This window comes from Xiphophorus hellerii, chromosome 19 (assembly GCF_003331165.1).
Source record: "Xiphophorus hellerii strain 12219 chromosome 19, Xiphophorus_hellerii-4.1, whole genome shotgun sequence".
In the NCBI taxonomy this organism is placed as follows: domain Eukaryota; kingdom Metazoa; phylum Chordata; class Actinopteri; order Cyprinodontiformes; family Poeciliidae; genus Xiphophorus; species Xiphophorus hellerii.
Genome location: NC_045690.1, coordinates 8,864,608 through 8,883,959, shown reverse-complemented (window position 1 = coordinate 8,883,959; position 19,352 = coordinate 8,864,608). Strand labels below are relative to the sequence as shown.

Here is a 19,352-nt window from a genome sequence, read left to right as displayed (position 1 = left end):
ACCTTTTGTTTTTATTCCGACTTTACGTACATTTTTTTTTGCGCTGGTTAAATCCAGCCTTGAATTCTTTTCTTATTCTTTTGATTTTTTTCTAATTGTTTTAAGCCATTATTCAACATTCATTTCTCTGAAGAACGTTATGTTATGTTTTACGCATGATTTTTTTCTCTCCTTTGTATTCTTTGATCTGTCAATTTTCAAACTTTCAGAACACCAACAAACAGCCCTAAATTAGCCTGTCCAAGTTCAACATTGATAATCATAAAAGCAATTCACCATCATTTCTGTTGGTGAAATGTTGGTAAATTGAATAATTAAATTCATTCACAACTGAAGTACTGAGCAGAAATTATGATTTTCCGATGGTAAATTATGGGATATTTTCCATTTCTTTTTGCTGTTTGACATCTGGTTTGGTCCAGTCCTGTACGCATAACAGGAGTCTATTGAAGGTGGGGTAAAATATATATGAAGAATTGACCAAAAGTGCCTTCACATTTACACGTGTTTTAAAAATCACAACCATAAAAAAATACGTTTTTTAATATTGATTTCATCCATTAAGGGAGAAAACAATTCAAATCAACCTGCCGCTATGTGAAATGATTTAAGAGAATGAGAATGATTTAAGAGTTCATTCTTAAATCATGAATGAACTCTGATTAAACAAATTTTTTTTATAAAGCTGAGCTCACAGTCACTAGTCCAACCAAGGCCTAATTTTTACCTGACCTGCAGATATAATAGTAAGATTTTAGGCCATCAGTCCGGAAAAGGTTACAAAATGATTAGGCTGCGTTCATACTGCAGCCAGAAGTGATCCAATTCAGATTTTTTTGACCTAATGCAACCTGTATCTGATCTTTTCACGACAGTCTGAACAACACAGGACTACATGCAACCAAAGTGAGAACTGGAGAAAACATACAGCAATGGCAAATCTAAAACTCTTTTGATAATCCCCAACATTTTTGAGAAATTAGTCTGTGAAGTGATAAGAAAAAAGTGGAAAGTGTGTCATGTTACGGCTGACCTAAAAACTAACACAGGATTTAAGGAACAGACAATCATATTAGCAATAAAACATGGTGATAGCAGTGGGAGGGTTTACGGCTGCTTTGGTTTCTCGAGGTCTGGGAGACTTGCCGTGACTGGTGGAATCATGAAATTTGCTCTCTAGCAAAAAGTCTTAGAGCAAAATGTCCAGTTTCAGAAAAGGATCTTAAGTTCGGTCACACTTTGGTTCTGTAGGAGGACAATGATTCAAAGCACAGTAGCAAAGTCACTTCTAAATAACTCAAAATTAACATAAAATTAAGTTTTGAACTTATCTATCTCATTCTAAATCTTATTCAGGTACGTCCGCAGGACCATTATCACAATGTTCACACTCAAAAGGTCTGAATTTGGCTGAATTAAAAAAAAAAAAAAACTTCTGCAAATGAGAGTGGGCCAAAATGCCACTCTCATTGGGAGAGAGTGGAATTGTGGCCCACTCTCTCCCACTTTAATCATTGGTTTTAAACATTCACCGCAAGTTTTGCATTGCATGTCAATAGGGCAACACAAACAGATATTAGTTTTTAATTAGCAATTTAGCTAGCTTTTTTGTTGAATAATACAGTATATATGTCACTTTAATGATAAATGTCCAAAATCTACTTACCTTGGTCTCGTGTTCTTTGTATTTCAAAACCCTGAAAATTTAAAACAGGACGTTGTTGATCTCTGTGAGGATAAAATGCGAAAGCATACGCCAGAGGGCGCTTGTGAGCTATGACAAACGCGAGACCTTTATTAAACAAGCTACCCGAGGAACTTATTGTCTTTGCATACTTTTAAATATTTATAGATTTTCATTTATTCTTAATTCATTTTGGAACACGCATTTATCTTTCGCGTTCTGAAGGCTTTTGAACCGAGCGATATCATAATCCAGTAGCTTATTCCTAAACCAGAAAGCAAAATTTCGGGTTATTTTGAATACACTGGAAGTGCAAGGTGGAACTGCATAATAAACTAAAAAGGATATGTTCAGACGATCTAACCCGTCCCTTCTGTCGGCTGTGCTTCCGTATTTACACACCCACCAAATAAAACACACAAACACACACACACACGCAGGACAAGGCTCACTAGTGGCCGTCGGGTGAATGTTTACCGAACAACCATAGAGTGGTGGTGCGGAAAGTGACAGTCACACTGGAGCCTTGGTGTATGGTGAAACACAGGTGATTTCTGCTTCCACGGTTGCATTTTACAGCGGAATGTTCACTCGAAGGGGGCATGGGGACGTCAAGAAATCTACACAGAAAGTTCTGGACCCAAAGAAGGATGTTTTGACCCGACAGAAGCACCTGCGGGCGCTGATAGGTGAGTGAAAAGTCACCGGCGGTGGTTCCTGGATGCTGCATCGTCGAGGCTTAGCTGCAGGAGCTAACGTCAAACACGGTATCAGGTTAGCTGTCTGCCTGTTTGAGCGGCTACTAATTACAGCTACCTGACGACTAAGACGCGCATTATCGGCGTGGAAATAAAAAAAAACACACAGAGCTGTTGAAATGCACTCTTACTAATGTTTGCATTTATATATTTTATAAGGGTTTCTTAAAAACAACAACAGCAACAACAAGTCTCAATGTGATGCGGATGGAAGCTAGCTAATATGAGTTAGCTCCCTGGCTGCTAACTAGCCAGCCAATATTGCTAGCTGATGTTGCCGAGCATCAAAATGCGTTCTCACCGCCAGTCTTTATTATGTATTCCTGAGTCATTGTTACTCTTAAAAAATAATAATAATGAATGAATATATAATCAGACACTTAAAAATAAACCTAGAATGTAAGACAGCAGGTCTTCTAGACTATGGGGTTTGAATTCCCTATACTCTATATCATTATTTGAAAATAACGCGTATCATATTGGTTCGATCTGTTTATTAACAAGGAAGTGCAGGATTTATGACATAATATTACCTATTGTGCTCTCCTTGTTCTACAATATAATCATTTAAAAAGACAAGGTTTTATCTCTTGTTGCCACACTTGTTCAAAGTATTGTTTTGTTAAACAAAACACGCAAAAAAACAATTTACACCCTGCTGCATTGTTGAATACAGTAAACCTTAATATATAAAATTCTATTCAAATTCAAAACTATTTATTTTTTCCCTAAAGGAGATTAAATGTTGTCATAACATGAAGTATCGTCAAAGTCGTTGGCTCATGATGCTGTAGGTAGGAAGGATCTCCAGTAGCAGTCAATCTTGCAACAAATCTGAAGTGGTCTCTGACTGAAGACTGATGCTGCATGACTCACGACTGCCATGACATGCTAACGGCACAACATCCAGGCAGCAGAGATGATATAACATGTCCTGGATGGCGCCATCAGTTGTTGGCAATCACTGCTAATCCATCTCATTTGCTTTTGTTGATCCACTTTAAATCTCTGTCTGGCCGTATGGCTAGAATGTTAAAAATTTGCAGTCAGGAATATGATCCTTGCCCATTGTGATCAACGTGAGAGATGGTTTGATCTTCTTCACCACTAATACCAGCTAGAACCATTGATATGTCAATGCTTTTATATTGTTTACATCAAATTCTGCCGCTACCATCTAGATGCTGTTGAAATCGAGACCAATTACAGCAAGCAATGTTTTTCCTATCTTTTATTGTCTAATTTGGGGAAGAATGCATGAATTAGTCCTAGTTTCCTGTGCTTAGCTTAAAGGAGAGGCACTCGGTGTGGTCTTATGCTGCTTCTTCACCTTTTAAAGGTTCATCATGTTGTGTGTTGAGAGATGTTATAATTCATCTTGTTTAGGTATTTGAGTTACTGTTTCCTTTTGATCATCTCAAACCGGTCTACTTGTTTTCATGTGAACTCAGACACCAAAAAATAATTATGCCCAGTAAGAATACTCTCTTACTGGGCATATTCTTGTTTTTGGATCACTCTGTAAATTATAATGTTTTTCCCTAAAATTGCTTTTGCATTTTTATATATAGAGTAAGCAAATGAAAGTTTCAGAATAAAACATCCACTAAATTTTGTAGTAGCAACTTAAGAAGGGAGGCCCAGACTTCCCTCTCCCCAGCCACTTGTTCCAAGCCATCCGAGAAACATAGTCCTTCCAGCGTGTCCTGGGTCTTCCCCGGGGCCTCTTCCCAGTGGGATGTGCCCAGAACACCTCACCAGGGAGGCGTCCAGGAGGCATCCTGACCAGATGCCCGAGCCACCTAAACTGGCTCCTCTCGACCTGAAGGAGCAGTGGCTCTACTCTGAGTCCCTCCCGGATGACCGAGCTTCTCATCCATCTCTAAGGGAGAGCCCAGACACCCTACGGAGAAAACCCATTTTGGCCGCTTGTATCCGCAATCTCATTCTTTTGGTCATGACCCAAAGCTCATGACCATAGATGAGGGTGGGAACATAGATCGACCGGTAAATCGAGAGCTTCGCTTTTTGACTTGGCTCTCTCTTCACCACGACAGACCGGTACAGCGCTTGCTTCACGGCAGACGCTACGCCAATCCGCCTGTCGATCTCCTGCTCCCTTCTTTCCTCATTCGTGAACAAGATCCCGAGATACTTGAACTCCTCCACTTGGGGCAGGACATCCCCCCGAACCGCGAGAGCTGCAGATCATGACCTGATGAAGCCAATAGGACCACATCATCCCCAAAAAGCAGAGATGCGATCCTAAGGCCACCAAAATGGATCCCCTCAACACCTTGCCTGCGCCTAGAAATTCTGTCCATGAAAGTGATGAACAGAATCGGTGACAAAGGGCAGCCCTGGCGGAGTCCAACTCTCACCGGAAACGACCCCGACTTACTGCCGGTAATGCAGACCAGACTCTGACACCGGTCATACAGGGACCTGACAGCCCGTATCAAAGGGCCCGGTACCCCATACTCCTGGAGAACCCCCCACAGGGCTCCCCGAGGGACACGGTCGAACGCCTTCTCTAAGTCCACAAAACACATGTAGACCGGTTGGGCGAACTCCCACGCACCCTCCAGGACTTTTTAAGTTGCTACCCCTGCGACCTGACCCTGGATAAAGCGGAAGAAAGTGGATGGATGGATGGATGGATAAGTTTTGTAGTTTTACAATTGTTGTAATTATTGTATATTATAACTTAATTACAGTACTTCTCTCTATAGTAGTATCATTGTGAGTATAACATAAGATGTTAATAATACATTTTTAATTTGTCAGAATTTCTGCTTGTTTAGCAAGTCTGGAGTCAGCTTTTAGCAGAGATGTTCTTGTGGCTCATATATATAACACATTACCCCGGTAATGCAACGAAAGATAGAATAGTGGCACTCTAAACTGCTAAACTGTAGGAACTGTGTAGTGAGAGTATTTTAGCAGTTTCAAATCATAACTTTTTAAAACCTTTTGTAAATCTCTGTGGCCAAAATGATGGGGACTTGTTGATAACATGTAGTCTTGCAGCCAACCTTGCTGCTGATTTTTGGGGAACAAAATCTTGGTCATCTTCTTCTGCCAACAAACATACTTCTTAACAAAACAGGCAAAATTCACTGTCCTACAGCATAAGTCAATATGTGAACATTGTCCAAAAAAAATCAATGTTATTGTTGCAGACCATACAAATAAAAACAAACAAAATACACTATCTTGCCTAACATTCATAAATAATCTTATTATTGTATCACAGCAGAATGTACTGCTGCATAACTATTTTATTTATCATGTGGCTGTAAATGGGAATTCTAAATATTAAATAGACTTGTTGGAGGAGCGTAAATGGTAATATGGTATTAATTACTGAATTACTTCGAAGTGTTTCATTGAAGAACACATAGAACTTTCATCGTGTAACAATGAATGTTTTCTATGTTATCTGACCTACTAATATTAAAAGTTCTAACTTAAAGTTTTTATTCTTGCTTCTACATCTAATGTTGTGGATATACAAATTTGTTTTTAAAATACAATTAATACACTCACGGTAAAAATGTTTTACACATCCTGGAGAAAAAGAGTAATTTGCTGGAGGATAATGTGCATTTGAGATGTTTGGGGTTGGAACATTTGTTGACGTATACATGGTTAATTGTGACCTTTACATAGGAACACGTCCTCTGTTTCATTGATTTCTTGTACAGTGGAACAACAGTGACAGCCATTTTCTGCTTTATGGTGCTTTAGAAACTTGGATTAAACTTTGAAAAGTTAACTTAATGGGACTTGTCAGCTACAGGAGCATAAACACAGTCAATGTCAAGACTAGTGCGAACAACGTGAAGGTCTGCACAGATCACTGCTTGTCCCCAAGTGTTTTTCTTTCCTTCCATGTGCGGCTAAAGATAAAGTTGGTGTGTTTTTCCAGCTGATGGTACACACTGATGTGTCCCAAACTTGCTGATTTTACTATGCTTTCAGCTAAGGAAGGATTTCCTCTTGTTCATGTTGGAACCTGTGCGGCCAGGAAGTGGTGATTAGAGATGGGGTGTTACGGAGAAGAGGACAGGGACTTGGAAAGGAAGGGTGAAGGACAGAAAAAAACAGCTGTCCTTTCAGTTCTTGGAGTTTTATCTTTTTAAGATAATTCTGTTCATTATACTGATTTAAAAAAAAGAGCATTTATACTTAAGCAAGCCCAATTTACTGCTCATTTTTGATTGTTAGATGCAAGCTTTGCCATTCCTAAAACAATTTCAAAGCAGTGTCGATAAAAAGTATTAGTTACATGTTTATTTATATTTTATTTAAAAATAGCAGGTCAATTTTTTTATGGCCTTATCAAAAATCAATGGAAACATCTTTGTGTTACAGTAGTCTAACAATTCCTATAATTGCAGACCAACATTTTTTATGTTTCCACTGGTATTTTGATGAGTTCTGTGTCTGTGAACAAACCTAATTTTCTCCACCGAATATTATTCGTATTTAAGTCTGGGTTCTGAGTGGACAGCTTCAAAAAATGTTTGTGATTTAATTTTGTCTTGGGTTTGAAATTTTTCCACACTGTTTTTATTGACTAGACATGTTTTTAAAATTGGTCTCTCTCTTAAGGAAGTGGAAATTGTTGTAACTTTACTTCAGCCAGCAAACCACCAATGTGCAGCAACCCATTTAAAAAGGCAATGCGCCTTTACTTGCATATTTCATAGAGTAATAGACAGTTCTGGTTACTCTATCACTTTCGCTGACATCTCAATGCGAGGACTTAAAACTTTAAAATATTAGAGGTTGGAAACTGTAACTTTAAAACTTCAGTATATGTCGACATCAGTTATCGACCTGTGAGTAGAGATGATTCATCCTACTGCGTGACTGACTTGGAAAATTGTATAAGCATGTCTTTTATAGACAATATGAATGAAGCAGAAGCTGCCACTGTTGTAAAATACCATTAATTACTGCTAAAGTTACTGTTAAAGCTTCTGTTAAGCTGTAAATGTTTATGTTTGAAAGCTTTGTAACAGTTCCCAGTTATTTCTTAATCAAGCTTGTTGAATCAGACTGTAGTATCCACGGGTCAGGCTATTTTAAGACTGTTTTTGCTCACTGAACGGATCTGTGGGATAGTGTGTGAAAGCTGCTGCATGTTAATTCGTCGGTCATGCCTGGCTGCTTTTGGCTGAGGTTGTTAATTACAGCAGGCCAACCAACCTCCTGGTCGCTCATTGCTAAACTCACTGGTGGCACACGGGTGGCTTTTCCTGCAGATTCTTTCCAGTTCCTTTTCTGTGGTGGTTGTTCTCCTCCTTGATCCAAACCTGCGCTTTATTCCATGATGCCTGGCACGGCCCAGTTTATTGCAAAAAGAGAACTTTAAAGGAGGATTTAAGAAGTGGTGGAAAATCATTTCAGTAAATACTTGAGAGGGAGGACATTTCTTTTTTTTTCACCTCTGGTTTGACTAAAACCAGAAGTGACTGCGCAAGTCTAGTTTTAGTGGGAGAAATACCTGGTGGTTTTGGGAAGTTCTTCTCAGTATCTTCTTCAAAGGTTTTTGTGTTGTTTCCTTTGGTGGTTCTTGGCTTCTTTTGCTGGTGTAAACAAGCTCAGGTAGCATCTGATGCTGAACTGCATGGGGACTACAATGCATGTGTACCAAGTGTTACTAGTACTAACCGGTGTGTTGTAGTTTAAGTTTGCACTCTCATTTTAACTTATATTATAGATGACTCTGATTTGCATTTTAATTACAGAAAGTAAATGACGTGTCTGATATCTTACCTTCCTTTATTGTGGGCTTTGAGTGTTGTTGGGGTCAATTGAAAGTGATGTTGTTATAGGAGGAAATCAAAAGCTGAAGCACCAAGAGAAGCCATGACTACAAAACTAGAAGGGCCCTCGAGAAGGTCCTCTCTCTATGAGGCTGAGGTAAACGCTTCATCACTCAGCTTGTAATTGTGCCCTTTTGTTAAACACTTAATTTAGGCTTACATGCAACGATAGCTCTTATCGTCTTTTATCTGGCACAATATAGGTGTAACATCACCACCTAAATGGTATGTCACTATAACACTTAGCAAATATTAGAGGGTTCTTTAAAACATTTTGTGATCATTTCAGTTTTGTTCCCTATATGTATGTTATTAAGCTGTACAAGTGGTAAAGTGTTTTTTTTTCCTGGCAGGAGAATATACTCAGTCTCTCATATTGTAACAAGAAGATTAAAAGCAGAAAAGCTGGACTTTATAGATGTACTGATCATGAACTGGCAAGTTTCAAGTCTGATACAGATTTTAGTTGATTCTTTCAATCAATTTTTTCAGGTTATGAGATAGCTGTATTTATAATTAAAACTCAACACAAAAAAAATACAGCATAGCATAATAATACACCTTAATAACTTTATTTTTTGCACACAAAAAATATCAATTTTACTGCAAAAACAGCTATCTAACTTAGTATTTGAGAGGAAAAAGATCTAATTTGTTGTTTGGTAGATGATGAAATAATTTTTTTATTGTTGCTATGAGCTTTTCATGATAGGTTATTAATTTTATATTTGAACCTGAGAGAGAGCAGTCACTGTTAAACAGCTCCCAGTTAAACAGTTTCTCTAATATTTCAAAGACAAAATAATTACAATGTTGACATTATAAACTGATTCTAAAATCAAACGACAGTGATTTGTACGTTCAGTGTGGTAAGCATCACTAACACACTTTCTCCTTGTAGACCATTAATTTTAACAGAGATTATGAAAAGACTTCAAACATTTCCAAAGTCAGCTTGTTCCATTACAAGTTTAATTTAGCTCTTGAGGAGGATAAAGTGGAGTGACTTGGCAATGATGCGTTCACCTTACTGATAACTCCTGTCAACTACCTCTCTATTAGATTCCTGAATGAATAGCTTCTTTTACACAACCTTCATACAACTTTTATTTTTAACTTCCTCACTTATACTGAAATTGACTAATTGAATATTTTCAGATGTAACTTCAGCATCTAAGGGTGCATTCACACTAACTCTGTTTTGTCTGGTTCGTTTCCCTAGAAACGAACCAGACTGCTCAATCAGGCTGATGTGGACCAAAAGGTGAACCTGGCCCGCCTACAAACATAAATCTCAGTTTGGTTGAAGTGAACTCTGGTGGGGTTCAACTGCATATGGATACAATATGCATTGTATGGGGAGTGCTCCATAAGCAGGAAGCGGGTTATACTGCAGGGCATTCTGGGTAAATACAACCAAATTGACTGCGCAAGTCTAGTTTTAGTGGGAGAAATACCTGGTGGTTTTGGGAAGTTCTTCTCAGTATCTTCTTCAAAGGTTTTTGTGTTGTTTCCTTTGGTGGTTCTTGGTGCAGCACCATCACAGGCAAGGGGGTAAACAGGTTTTTTAAATGGTTTGGTCTGTTTGACAGTGCGATGTGAAAGAGAACCGCACCTGCTGAAGCGACAAATGTTGAAATTTTGCCCCCCCCCGCTCGAACCAAGTCAACTGGACTGTCAGGTTTGAAAACCTTAGAATGTTGTTTTCAGTTTGACCTGGTAGTGGATATAAATGATGCATGAACTTGTTAAAAAAATACCAGTTTCTAATCGGTCAGTAAATGATTGACTTAGTTGCAAGATGCTTAGAGACTGGATTAAAATTAATCTATCAGTTTGTATTCTATGAAATCTAAAAATGTTTTCATAGAAGAATATTTACTTTAGCCTCCTAGAAGCTTGAATACAAAACAGTTAATAAAATGTAGGCTGCTTTAGATATGTTGTCGAATTGATCCTAGATTCAAACAAAACAATACTGTTATTTCAGATTTGTCCTAATCATCACTATGATACTCCTATGAGAAAGATGAAGTTAAAGACTGATACTTCTCCCTTTCAAACATTTTGATTCAATATGTTCCTAATGATATGACAATTCATGCTGGTGCAAAAAAAAAATACTTCTTGTCATTGACTATGTTTTATTTAATAGATCTGTTAAGAAACTATTCAGCAAGTGAAGTGAAAAAGCAGAAGTGGGAAAACATAAATAGCTTCACTGTGGAAGCAATGGTGGTATTGTTAAGATGAGCCTTTAGCAACACAATGAAGTCCTGTCCTGCAATCCCTTAGTCATTAGAATAGCAAATTTAGACATGGAAATGCATGGAGGCTGGGTAAGTCACATCAAGAGTCGCCAGTTCCCTACAATGTGACTGGACTGCTCCTACTGGTATTTTTTAGTGACTGGAGAGCATTTATACCAAAGCAATAGTAGTCAGAGCTTCTGGTTGGTAAGTTGAAATCTAGTAACCTCAGATTTGCAGAAAGCTCATTGTTTGTCAGTGACTGCTTGACAAGTTATCTTTGAAAAGTCAGTCAGTTTATGTGGATTAAAGAAAATTCACAATAAGTACAGATTGTCACACTAAGCATTTTCCCTAGCAAGAATTAAGTTATGTCTTATAAAACCATTAAAATAATGGCATTTTAATGATAAGAGTGTGTAAACGAGCTGTATCTAAACCTGTCTCTTTTTGGCCTTGTTTTTACTTTTTTTCACTCTGAGGTATTGTTGCCACATCATGTGTTTTCCAGCTTTGGCAAAACACCAGAACTCAAATATGAGACAAATCATGTGGTTCTGAATGAATGGCTTATTTATTCTCTCGACTAGCCAGCTACAGATATTAAAACACCTTTTTCATGTCGCTTCCAAGTGTATGATGTCGGTAGTGTCCAGTGGAAAACCCGTTTGCTTAGTTGCACTGTTTACCTATATTGTTTCTGAATAATCAAACATCCAAGACCTGTGGTTTGCTGTGGCAGCAGATGCTATCAGGGCTCGATCATGGAATCGGTTTATATTTATTTTGCAGGTCTAAGTGGCCAAATTCCTGTTAATCTTTAGAGAATTTAAAGCCATACAAAAATAAACACTGTTAAGTACATGTTTTTTGTACTTAACATGTTATGGAGCCAGTTCTAGGTTGGTAAATAAAGTCTGAAACATAGCTGGTTCTATGATAATTATGACACTGTATTGCTCTGAATATTGTTGCATGAAATGACAGAGTGAAAGTTGCCAGGTCTTCTATGATCAACTGCTGAGATATGCCCGTTTGTAAAGAGCGCTGCTGTGACAATTTCACACTGGACTCTGTGCAGCCCTTTAGCTCCCAATCTGTTACACAGCTAGACATTGACCACAATTCAAGACACACCCAGGCAGAGCTTGGCACAGTTGCATCATAATGAAATTACATGCACCATGAGCAAAGTGAAACATTCTTGACTAACAGTATTTGCAGGAAATACTTTTGATAATTGTTATTACAGATTCATTGATCAGAGATTTTGAGGCTTATTTCTGATGATCATTGTTGTAAAGTTCTGAAATACTGAAAATGATTTTTAGCAGCTTTCATTTTCTCTTGAGGGGCTATAAATAAGTACTTTTATATTGAATTTGTCAGTAGCTTAATCATCTTTACAAAATAGGAGTGTATAAGTAAAAAACATTTTCAGAACAACCCAGAGTTAGAGCTCTTTCTCAGTGCCTTGTAGAAAAGCTATAACTGTAAAGACTTCCAGTTTGACACATGTATCTATAGAAATAAAATGAATCTGAAAAATTACAACATATTTTATTTAGTTCTGTCTCTGTCTGTTACAAGACAGATTGTAGCTAAGCTAAGTGTTCTCTTGTCTACTTTTTCCAAACAGGGAAGTCATACTTTTATGCAGTACTTTTGAAATAGAGATAAAATTGTTTAATACTTATTGGTTTTGTGCTATTTAAGGAAATTGCAATTTTAGTCATAATTAAATTAATCACGTTTGTTTGCTTTTAGCTAGAAGGAAGCCTCTTTTCCAAAAGCATCAAAAATGCCATTGAATAATTTTCATAATATCGATATCACGTTTAACATAGCTCAACATAATATAAAATATCATCCCTAAAGGTTTAGAATATTTCATCATGATCATACAAGCGTTTATGACACTAGATCCATTTCAGTAATTATTTCACATCTTTATAGGCCACTGAGTTGGGTAAATTAGATAATCTTGTATGGCTATGAGCTACATAAAAGATTGGACTATCTTTTTTATACACCTGCAAAATACATCTACAATATGCAATGAGAAAAACCCATCACTGTTTCAACGTGTCTTTGACTAGAGGTTATTTTGTTTCTTTCAGGAAAGTGTTTGCTTCTCTTCACTATTTCACTCTGTCAGTTGTACCCTTCAGGTGTTCTTCACTGGGGTCCTTAAAGAGTACTGTTTTTCTTTTTTTCCTTCCTGAAGATGCTGCCAAAAAACATCACTCTTTTCTCCCTTATATTCTTTCTGGCACGAATATAGGGCACCTGCAGTGTTAGTTACCCAGAGCTGATGCAAATGAGCTTGTCTAATCAAAGACTTGATTGGGCTGGTTTTGTGTATGACCTGGCATATTAATGACTTTGCCTCAAGTGGTGTTATGGATGGCATATATTGGACTTTTCCCAGAGGATCAAATCTGATTCCAACTCTACTTCCTTGGTAAAGATGTATTTGATGTGTTGTGTGCTGATTAAGTTTGAATAAAGGTTGGTAAGCAGAGTAGGATGATGTTTAAATGTTTAAACTTGCCATAGGCTTCAGTTGGCTAAATGACCTTCACCTACTTGTTTACTCAGCAAGCAATTAGAGTGCACACAGTAGTGTCACACACATCGTGTTAGCTGAGCTTAAAATAACAAAAAAGGCACACTAACTATTCATGTGGAACTGCAATAATAGTTTAAACTAAGTCTTTCTCTGGTTTACTCATGTGAAGCTCTTATGAACTGAACGTATGCTTCAAAAATCAGAGTTTATTTGTGATGAAGATGAAACCAACAAGCTGAAACATCTTTAACTCATAGTGAACAGATAACATCTGCTTCCTTAGAACATTACAAAAGGATACAGTGGTTTTGTGCCCTGCAAAATAAATGTCAACTTTGACTGTACATTATCATTTTCCAGCTGGCCGTCTGATGTGGGTGTAGAAGAACTGATATTCTCTCCTGGGTAACAGGAAATGTATCACAATGGAAAACCCTCTCATCTGACCCAAACCGGTTTATTGCTGGAGTTTTTAGCTTGAGCACACTTATCAAAGATTGTAGGTCACTAAATCATTAGGTTATCAGCATCATAACCTAATGATTTAGGTTATGATGCTTATGAGGTTAATAACTAAAGACTGCTCACACAGTATTTAGTTATTAATAAAAAAGCTGAAAGTAACACCTTTCAGAGTTGTAATTTTTACTGCATTACTAAGTAATCAAGATTATATTAGTGGTTCCCTTTCACAATTAAACACCTTTCTTTTTTTATAGTATAAACTTCACAAGAAGAAATCTAAAATCAAATGGTGTGCCTTCAGACCTGCAGATTTAGTTTGTGTGTTTTGAATTATTGACATTTTTTTAACCTTATATTTAATACCATATATACAGTATATACAGTATATTAAATATCTTGAATATAGTCTGGCATAATTTAGTGTAAAACCCCCAGAATATCAAAACTTTTAAGAACACTCAATAATCAGCCATTATTAAAAACTCTTGGTTAATCTTTAATGTGAATTTATGTATTTTGTCAAAAGAAAATAAATGGATATTTGAACTCTTGAAATAAGTGTCAAAATAAATAGTTTAAAATACATTTTAAAATGATTTTTCAAAGAAAGAATTTGGTGCACAGGTTGTATTTTCTCTAGCTCAGACAGGTTGCAAAGAGTCTGAAATGCATTCCGGCGCATACACCACACACTGATATTTGGTCAAATGTTTTTTAGCAAGCTGGACGCTAACCACAATATTTTTGTAGCCATGAAGGTCCTGGCCAAATTCCAACTGAACATATGACCTCTTTTCCTTATCAGAAATGATAGTGAGAAGCGTAGTCCATGGACTTTTCAAAAAAGCTAAGGTCAAGGGTCTTTTTAGCTTAAAGTGAGGCTGCTTTATCTATTTCAGAACCGGCTGTGATGTGTATTTTGTGTTTATTGTCCGGTTAGAGCAAACAATCATGTTGGAATTTCAACCATCAAGCTTCTCATTTGAGGTAAAGTTTATGAATTTTGAAGTAGTTCTCTTCTTTTATTCCATTTACTTTGTGCTGTACATCAGAATCACTGGCAATAGAACAGACCCTCATCATGATGCTACCACCACCATACTTGATACTGTGTTCTTGGGTATAATAATGTCTCACCTCAAATCCTCAAAACCTAACCTCTCGTGATTGGGATCAAAAAGCGTTTCACCAGAAGGTATTTAGCTCCATGTGAGCAGCTCCTAATTTCAGCCACGCTCTAAAATATTCTTTCTGTTAGCTACAACTTCTCTTTTGGTGGAACAGCCTCTCCGCTCCTCTCAGGTCATGTAAAATTGTAAAACACTAACACAATTAAAAGCGCAAAATTAGTGATTAATGCCTATGATTAACTTATGATTTGCAGTGGAGATAAGAATAAAAACTGACAAAATGTATATTAGGGCTTGTAGTAAATGACTGTGTTGTAGAAACTTTAGTTAATGCGTCTATCAGTATCTGTCTACGGTGGACTCTTACCTATTCATGGTTCAGTAGTTTTCTATGAAATATGATTCCAAATTATTTGGTGAAAATCTGACTATTGAGATATTCTTCATAGGGCATACAAAAGAAAATTAATCTTGGCACCCAATCCAGTCATTTTCCTTGGTGCTGATTGACTGTATCACCAAGAGCATTGATAAGGAATGCTGTGAATATTAGCATCTAGTACCAGAATGGTTTTTACAGTATGTATTGATGCATATTAAGATATATTTGGTGATTGTTGATGGTTATAAACATTTTTAGAAGTAGAATCTTTCAGGTATTTGCAGATGTTAGTAATTCTTAGGATGTCTGTGGTTCGTAACCACCATGAATATCACAAGTTCCCTGTACTGGTATAACAAAATGTATGGTCTGAGTTTGCTTAGGCTGTTGTTATTTTTATCTCAATTTTTAAAAGCTTTCAAATGGCAGAATTATGTTTACTTCTTTTTGTGTGTTTGGAAAATGAAGCCAAACTTACAGTGTATTTAATTTTGTATTTAGGTCAAGGTCTCCTCCTCTCTTAAAAGCTCTCTTTTCTGGTGTTTTTCCCAGCTACTTTTTACACAAGCCCTCTTGTCTTAAACAAGTGAGTTTTAGCAGATGAAGAAGTGTCATTTGAGGAAAACGGTTACTTTGTTGGGCTCAGAGGATATAGTGTCATCCTCAGCATTCCCAGGCCCAGGGAACAGCTTCTGTATCGTTCAGTCCTTATGCTGAGGACACCTGAGAAGTCTGTTCTGGGCAGTGAATGAATCTCTGTGGCTACTTGTGCAACTCTACCAAAAAAGCATTCTGAAAAAGCAAACCCTACAGGAATAAGGTTGAGAAATCTCCACCATCTTCATACATAGTGAAACTCATTACTAGCATAATAGACAGCAGTAATAGAGTTATTAAATTTTTAGTGAAAATCCATTACCAGTTCCAGCTGCTATAGCTCTAGGTGGCATGGACTGACAATTTTCACAGTGCTGGGCATTCTGGCTCCAAGATTATGCTTCTTAGATACTGATTGTAACGTGTCCGCTTAGTTGAGCAACCTTCAAACTTAATAATAATGCAGAGAGAAGGCTTGATGTCCTTTATATTTACTGATATTTCACAATGAGAGAATTGACAGAAGACACTGCTGCTTGTCAACCAAACACCCCCAAGAAATATTCAATATAGCAGGATAAAATTGTCCCAGTGCTAATAACTTATAGTTGGTTCAGAAAAAGCTTGGTAATTATAATAAAATATTTGCTGCTCTGCAGACTTTGCTCCAACCAGCAGCTGCTACTTTGTGTTCAAAATGAATTAATTTTTAATCAGTTAATTCATTTAATGGTATATGAAATGGCATGCAACTAAACAAGACGATGTTGCTATTTGATCTGTAACAGAAGTGTATGGAAGAGGTGGACATTTATTGATTTACTCAACCTTTTGAATCCTGGGTGTGTGTTTTTGTACAAAGTTCAAAAAAAGATTGTTATTATTAAGAGCTAAATATTTACTTATTCTATATATACTTGTTACTTATAGATATTTTGAAACTGGCATTACTAAGGTATTGGTAATAATTCTTTACCATTTGCTACAACATCTTACAATCTAAAGTTTAGCCTGAAACATATCAGGCTGTTCATTTTTGAGGACTTAAGTAGCCTTAATATTTAGAGCTATATCATATCCTTTTTCTATTTTAATAACTACTCTGACAGACCATCGACTGACTTTATCAAATCTATCTGAAAGAACTGAAAAAGTTATAAATCATACATTAAATTAAATCTTTCTGCATATTATTTTTTTACATTTGCCTTTATGAACACTCTAGTTTTTCCTCCACTGTGTTAATTATAATTTCTTTTAAATGTTTTAACTGCCAGTAGGCATCTGATAACCTGCATGCTAACTGCACCTATATGAGATAACATTAAGCCACAAGGATGCTGACACATTAAAACTGTCTGTTTTTGTTTAAATCATTGCTAATTGACTACTGGAACGAAATAAAAATAATGAAGTTTCTCGTGAAATCAGTTAAACTCAGTCTCAATGTCACAGCTTTATGTACTCCATTTGCACGATTTATTCTCCAGTGTAGTTAGTGTGTGATTTTGTTGCATTTTGATGTGCATTACTAGAGTGATAGACCTTTCAATTTCCTTCATAAAGCTCTGCAGATTGTCCTTTTACATCAAGGCTGAAATCTAATAGCAATTTTGTCTGTGACTCAATTTTCCCATCATGCATCCTCATTATTTCTGCTTTAATCTGGGAACACAGATAAGTGGTCTTGGCTTCTCTCACATTGTACATCATTCCAGCACTCCCCAGGAGCTGGACAGCTTCTGGAAGTTTTCCAGTTTACCATGTGGTACAGGAGACATTGCAACAGAAGGTGAACCTTAATTGCTGTTATTTTTCCAGGACTCCTCCTGACCTACATTTAATTATTCAGAAACAGCACATCTTATGTTCTGCAAGTAAAGCAAAAGCTAGATCTTTTTTGTATCATAAATGTATGATTTTATTCCCAATATCTGTTTTTATGGTAAGGTTTTTTGTGCTGTGCAAATTGTAAAAAAAAAAATTGTTTGAAACAGTCAGACAGAAATATTTGTCATGGAAGCTTCTTTAAGCAATATAGGTGGAAATGTAATAAGCATTATTTTTAGCATGCCACTCGCCTGTTTTGATGTACTTGCATTTGGATAAAATCGATGTTCAGCATTTCACTCCAACCCTTACCTTGCAAAAGTATTAAATCCCTGCATACATCTACCCATTTTGTCACTATACATAACCTTTATATTTTGGGGATTGTATGCGACATAAAATTCTGAATAGAGTAAAATGATAATTATCAAAAAATGTTTATGCATAAAAATCTGAAAAGTGTTAATCACATGTATTTAGCCCCTTTACTTGTGTACCCCTCAATAAAATTCAGTGCAACCATTTGCCATCAGAAGTTAACTCTAAACAGTGAAACATAGTGGTGACGGCAACATGATGTTGAGATGAGGTCTGGAACCACTTTGACTAAAAACAGGTGGGGCTAAATAGGAAAATCCTTAAAGAAAACCTGTTAAGTGCTGCAAATACATGAGATCGGGTGGAGGGTCACCTACTAGCAGGACACCAACCAACACCTACAATGAAACACTAAATGAAAAAAACTTTCTCTTCAGTGGTTGCACACTCACAAGCAGTGCAACAGACATCAACTTTGTCACCCTTTTTAAATACGTAGATGTGTCACCTGACTGACACAGCTGCACTGACCCAGAAAAAACAGGCAGTTAATAATCTCTTCCACATGTTTGCAGAAGACTTATTGGATCTAAAAGGCAAAGGAGATGAGCTGAAGGAGCAGAGAGAAAACTTCATCTCATTTGTTCAACCATTATCACCATTATGTATGCAGAGTCCTCTTGTGGAGCTGCCTTTAGATCCCTCAGTACAGAGTTAAACACCGACCTCTCCTTTTCTCTAAATGTTGACTATGTAAACAAAGAAGCAGAGCTATGTCTCTTAGTGATGTTATGGTATTTTTTACTGCATTTTATCACTGACTCACTGAATCTACTGTTCCCTTCAATATCTCCCCTTAGTATCGAACTTTCATGCCATAAAACATTATCAAATGTTAATGGTTTTTCTGTTTAGGGCTCATTGCAATATTTCACTTAACTTTACTGATGCTATGGAGCTACCAACATGTATTTGTGCTGACCAATGATTCCTTCTGTAAATAAATGACAACCAAGTCAGACCTCTTTGTTTACACAACTTGGTGATTCTCAGAGGGCTTAAGGACTTGTTTTTTATAGAACCATACATTCATTTACATGGTGATTTATAATAGAAAAGGGCAAACTACATTTTGTTCTGAGACATACAGATGTTTTACATTTTGGGTTTTATGGGAGTGAAAGTGTGGGACATTATGGATTTACTTTGCAGTTCTGACTTATACATAAGATGTGTTCTGGCTTTGCTTTGACACTGAATATGGTACAAATTCATCAGTTTAGAATTAGAAGTATATGTAATATAAATGGGAACTCACCATAAATACTTTAAAATCTGAGTTGTTAATGGAAAATCTAAGAGGGCATGTCTTCTATGTGTGAAAGCTGTTAATCTACAGGTTAAAGTTTATTGTTTTATTTTTTTATTTTTTTATTAATTTATCACTAAATTACATCAGTACATTGAAAGAAATAATACGGTTAAGTGTGTACAAAACCACATTAGGCTGAAAAGAAAGTTTTATTTTAG

The 19,352-nt window shown here is 36.7% G+C and overlaps 1 protein-coding gene across 10 annotated transcripts in view; it reads left to right on the top strand.

The window, feature by feature from the left end:
- Positions 1–2,085: 2,085 nt before the first annotated feature.
- Positions 2,086–19,352, top strand: part of ralgapa2 (Ral GTPase activating protein catalytic subunit alpha 2) — a 116,379-nt gene continuing 99,112 nt past the window's right edge. For 6 of the 10 annotated variants that reach the window (XM_032546806.1, XM_032546807.1, XM_032546798.1 and 3 more), the window contains exon 1: positions 2,087–2,373. In XM_032546806.1, coding sequence (XP_032402697.1) covers positions 2,268–2,373 — 106 coding nt within the window. In that variant the 5' untranslated portion in view covers positions 2,087–2,267. Of the gene's footprint in view, positions 2,374–19,352 lie in introns of all 10 variants that reach the window. The other 4 variants (XM_032546801.1, XM_032546802.1, XM_032546800.1 and 1 more) reach the window with 1 other exon arrangement.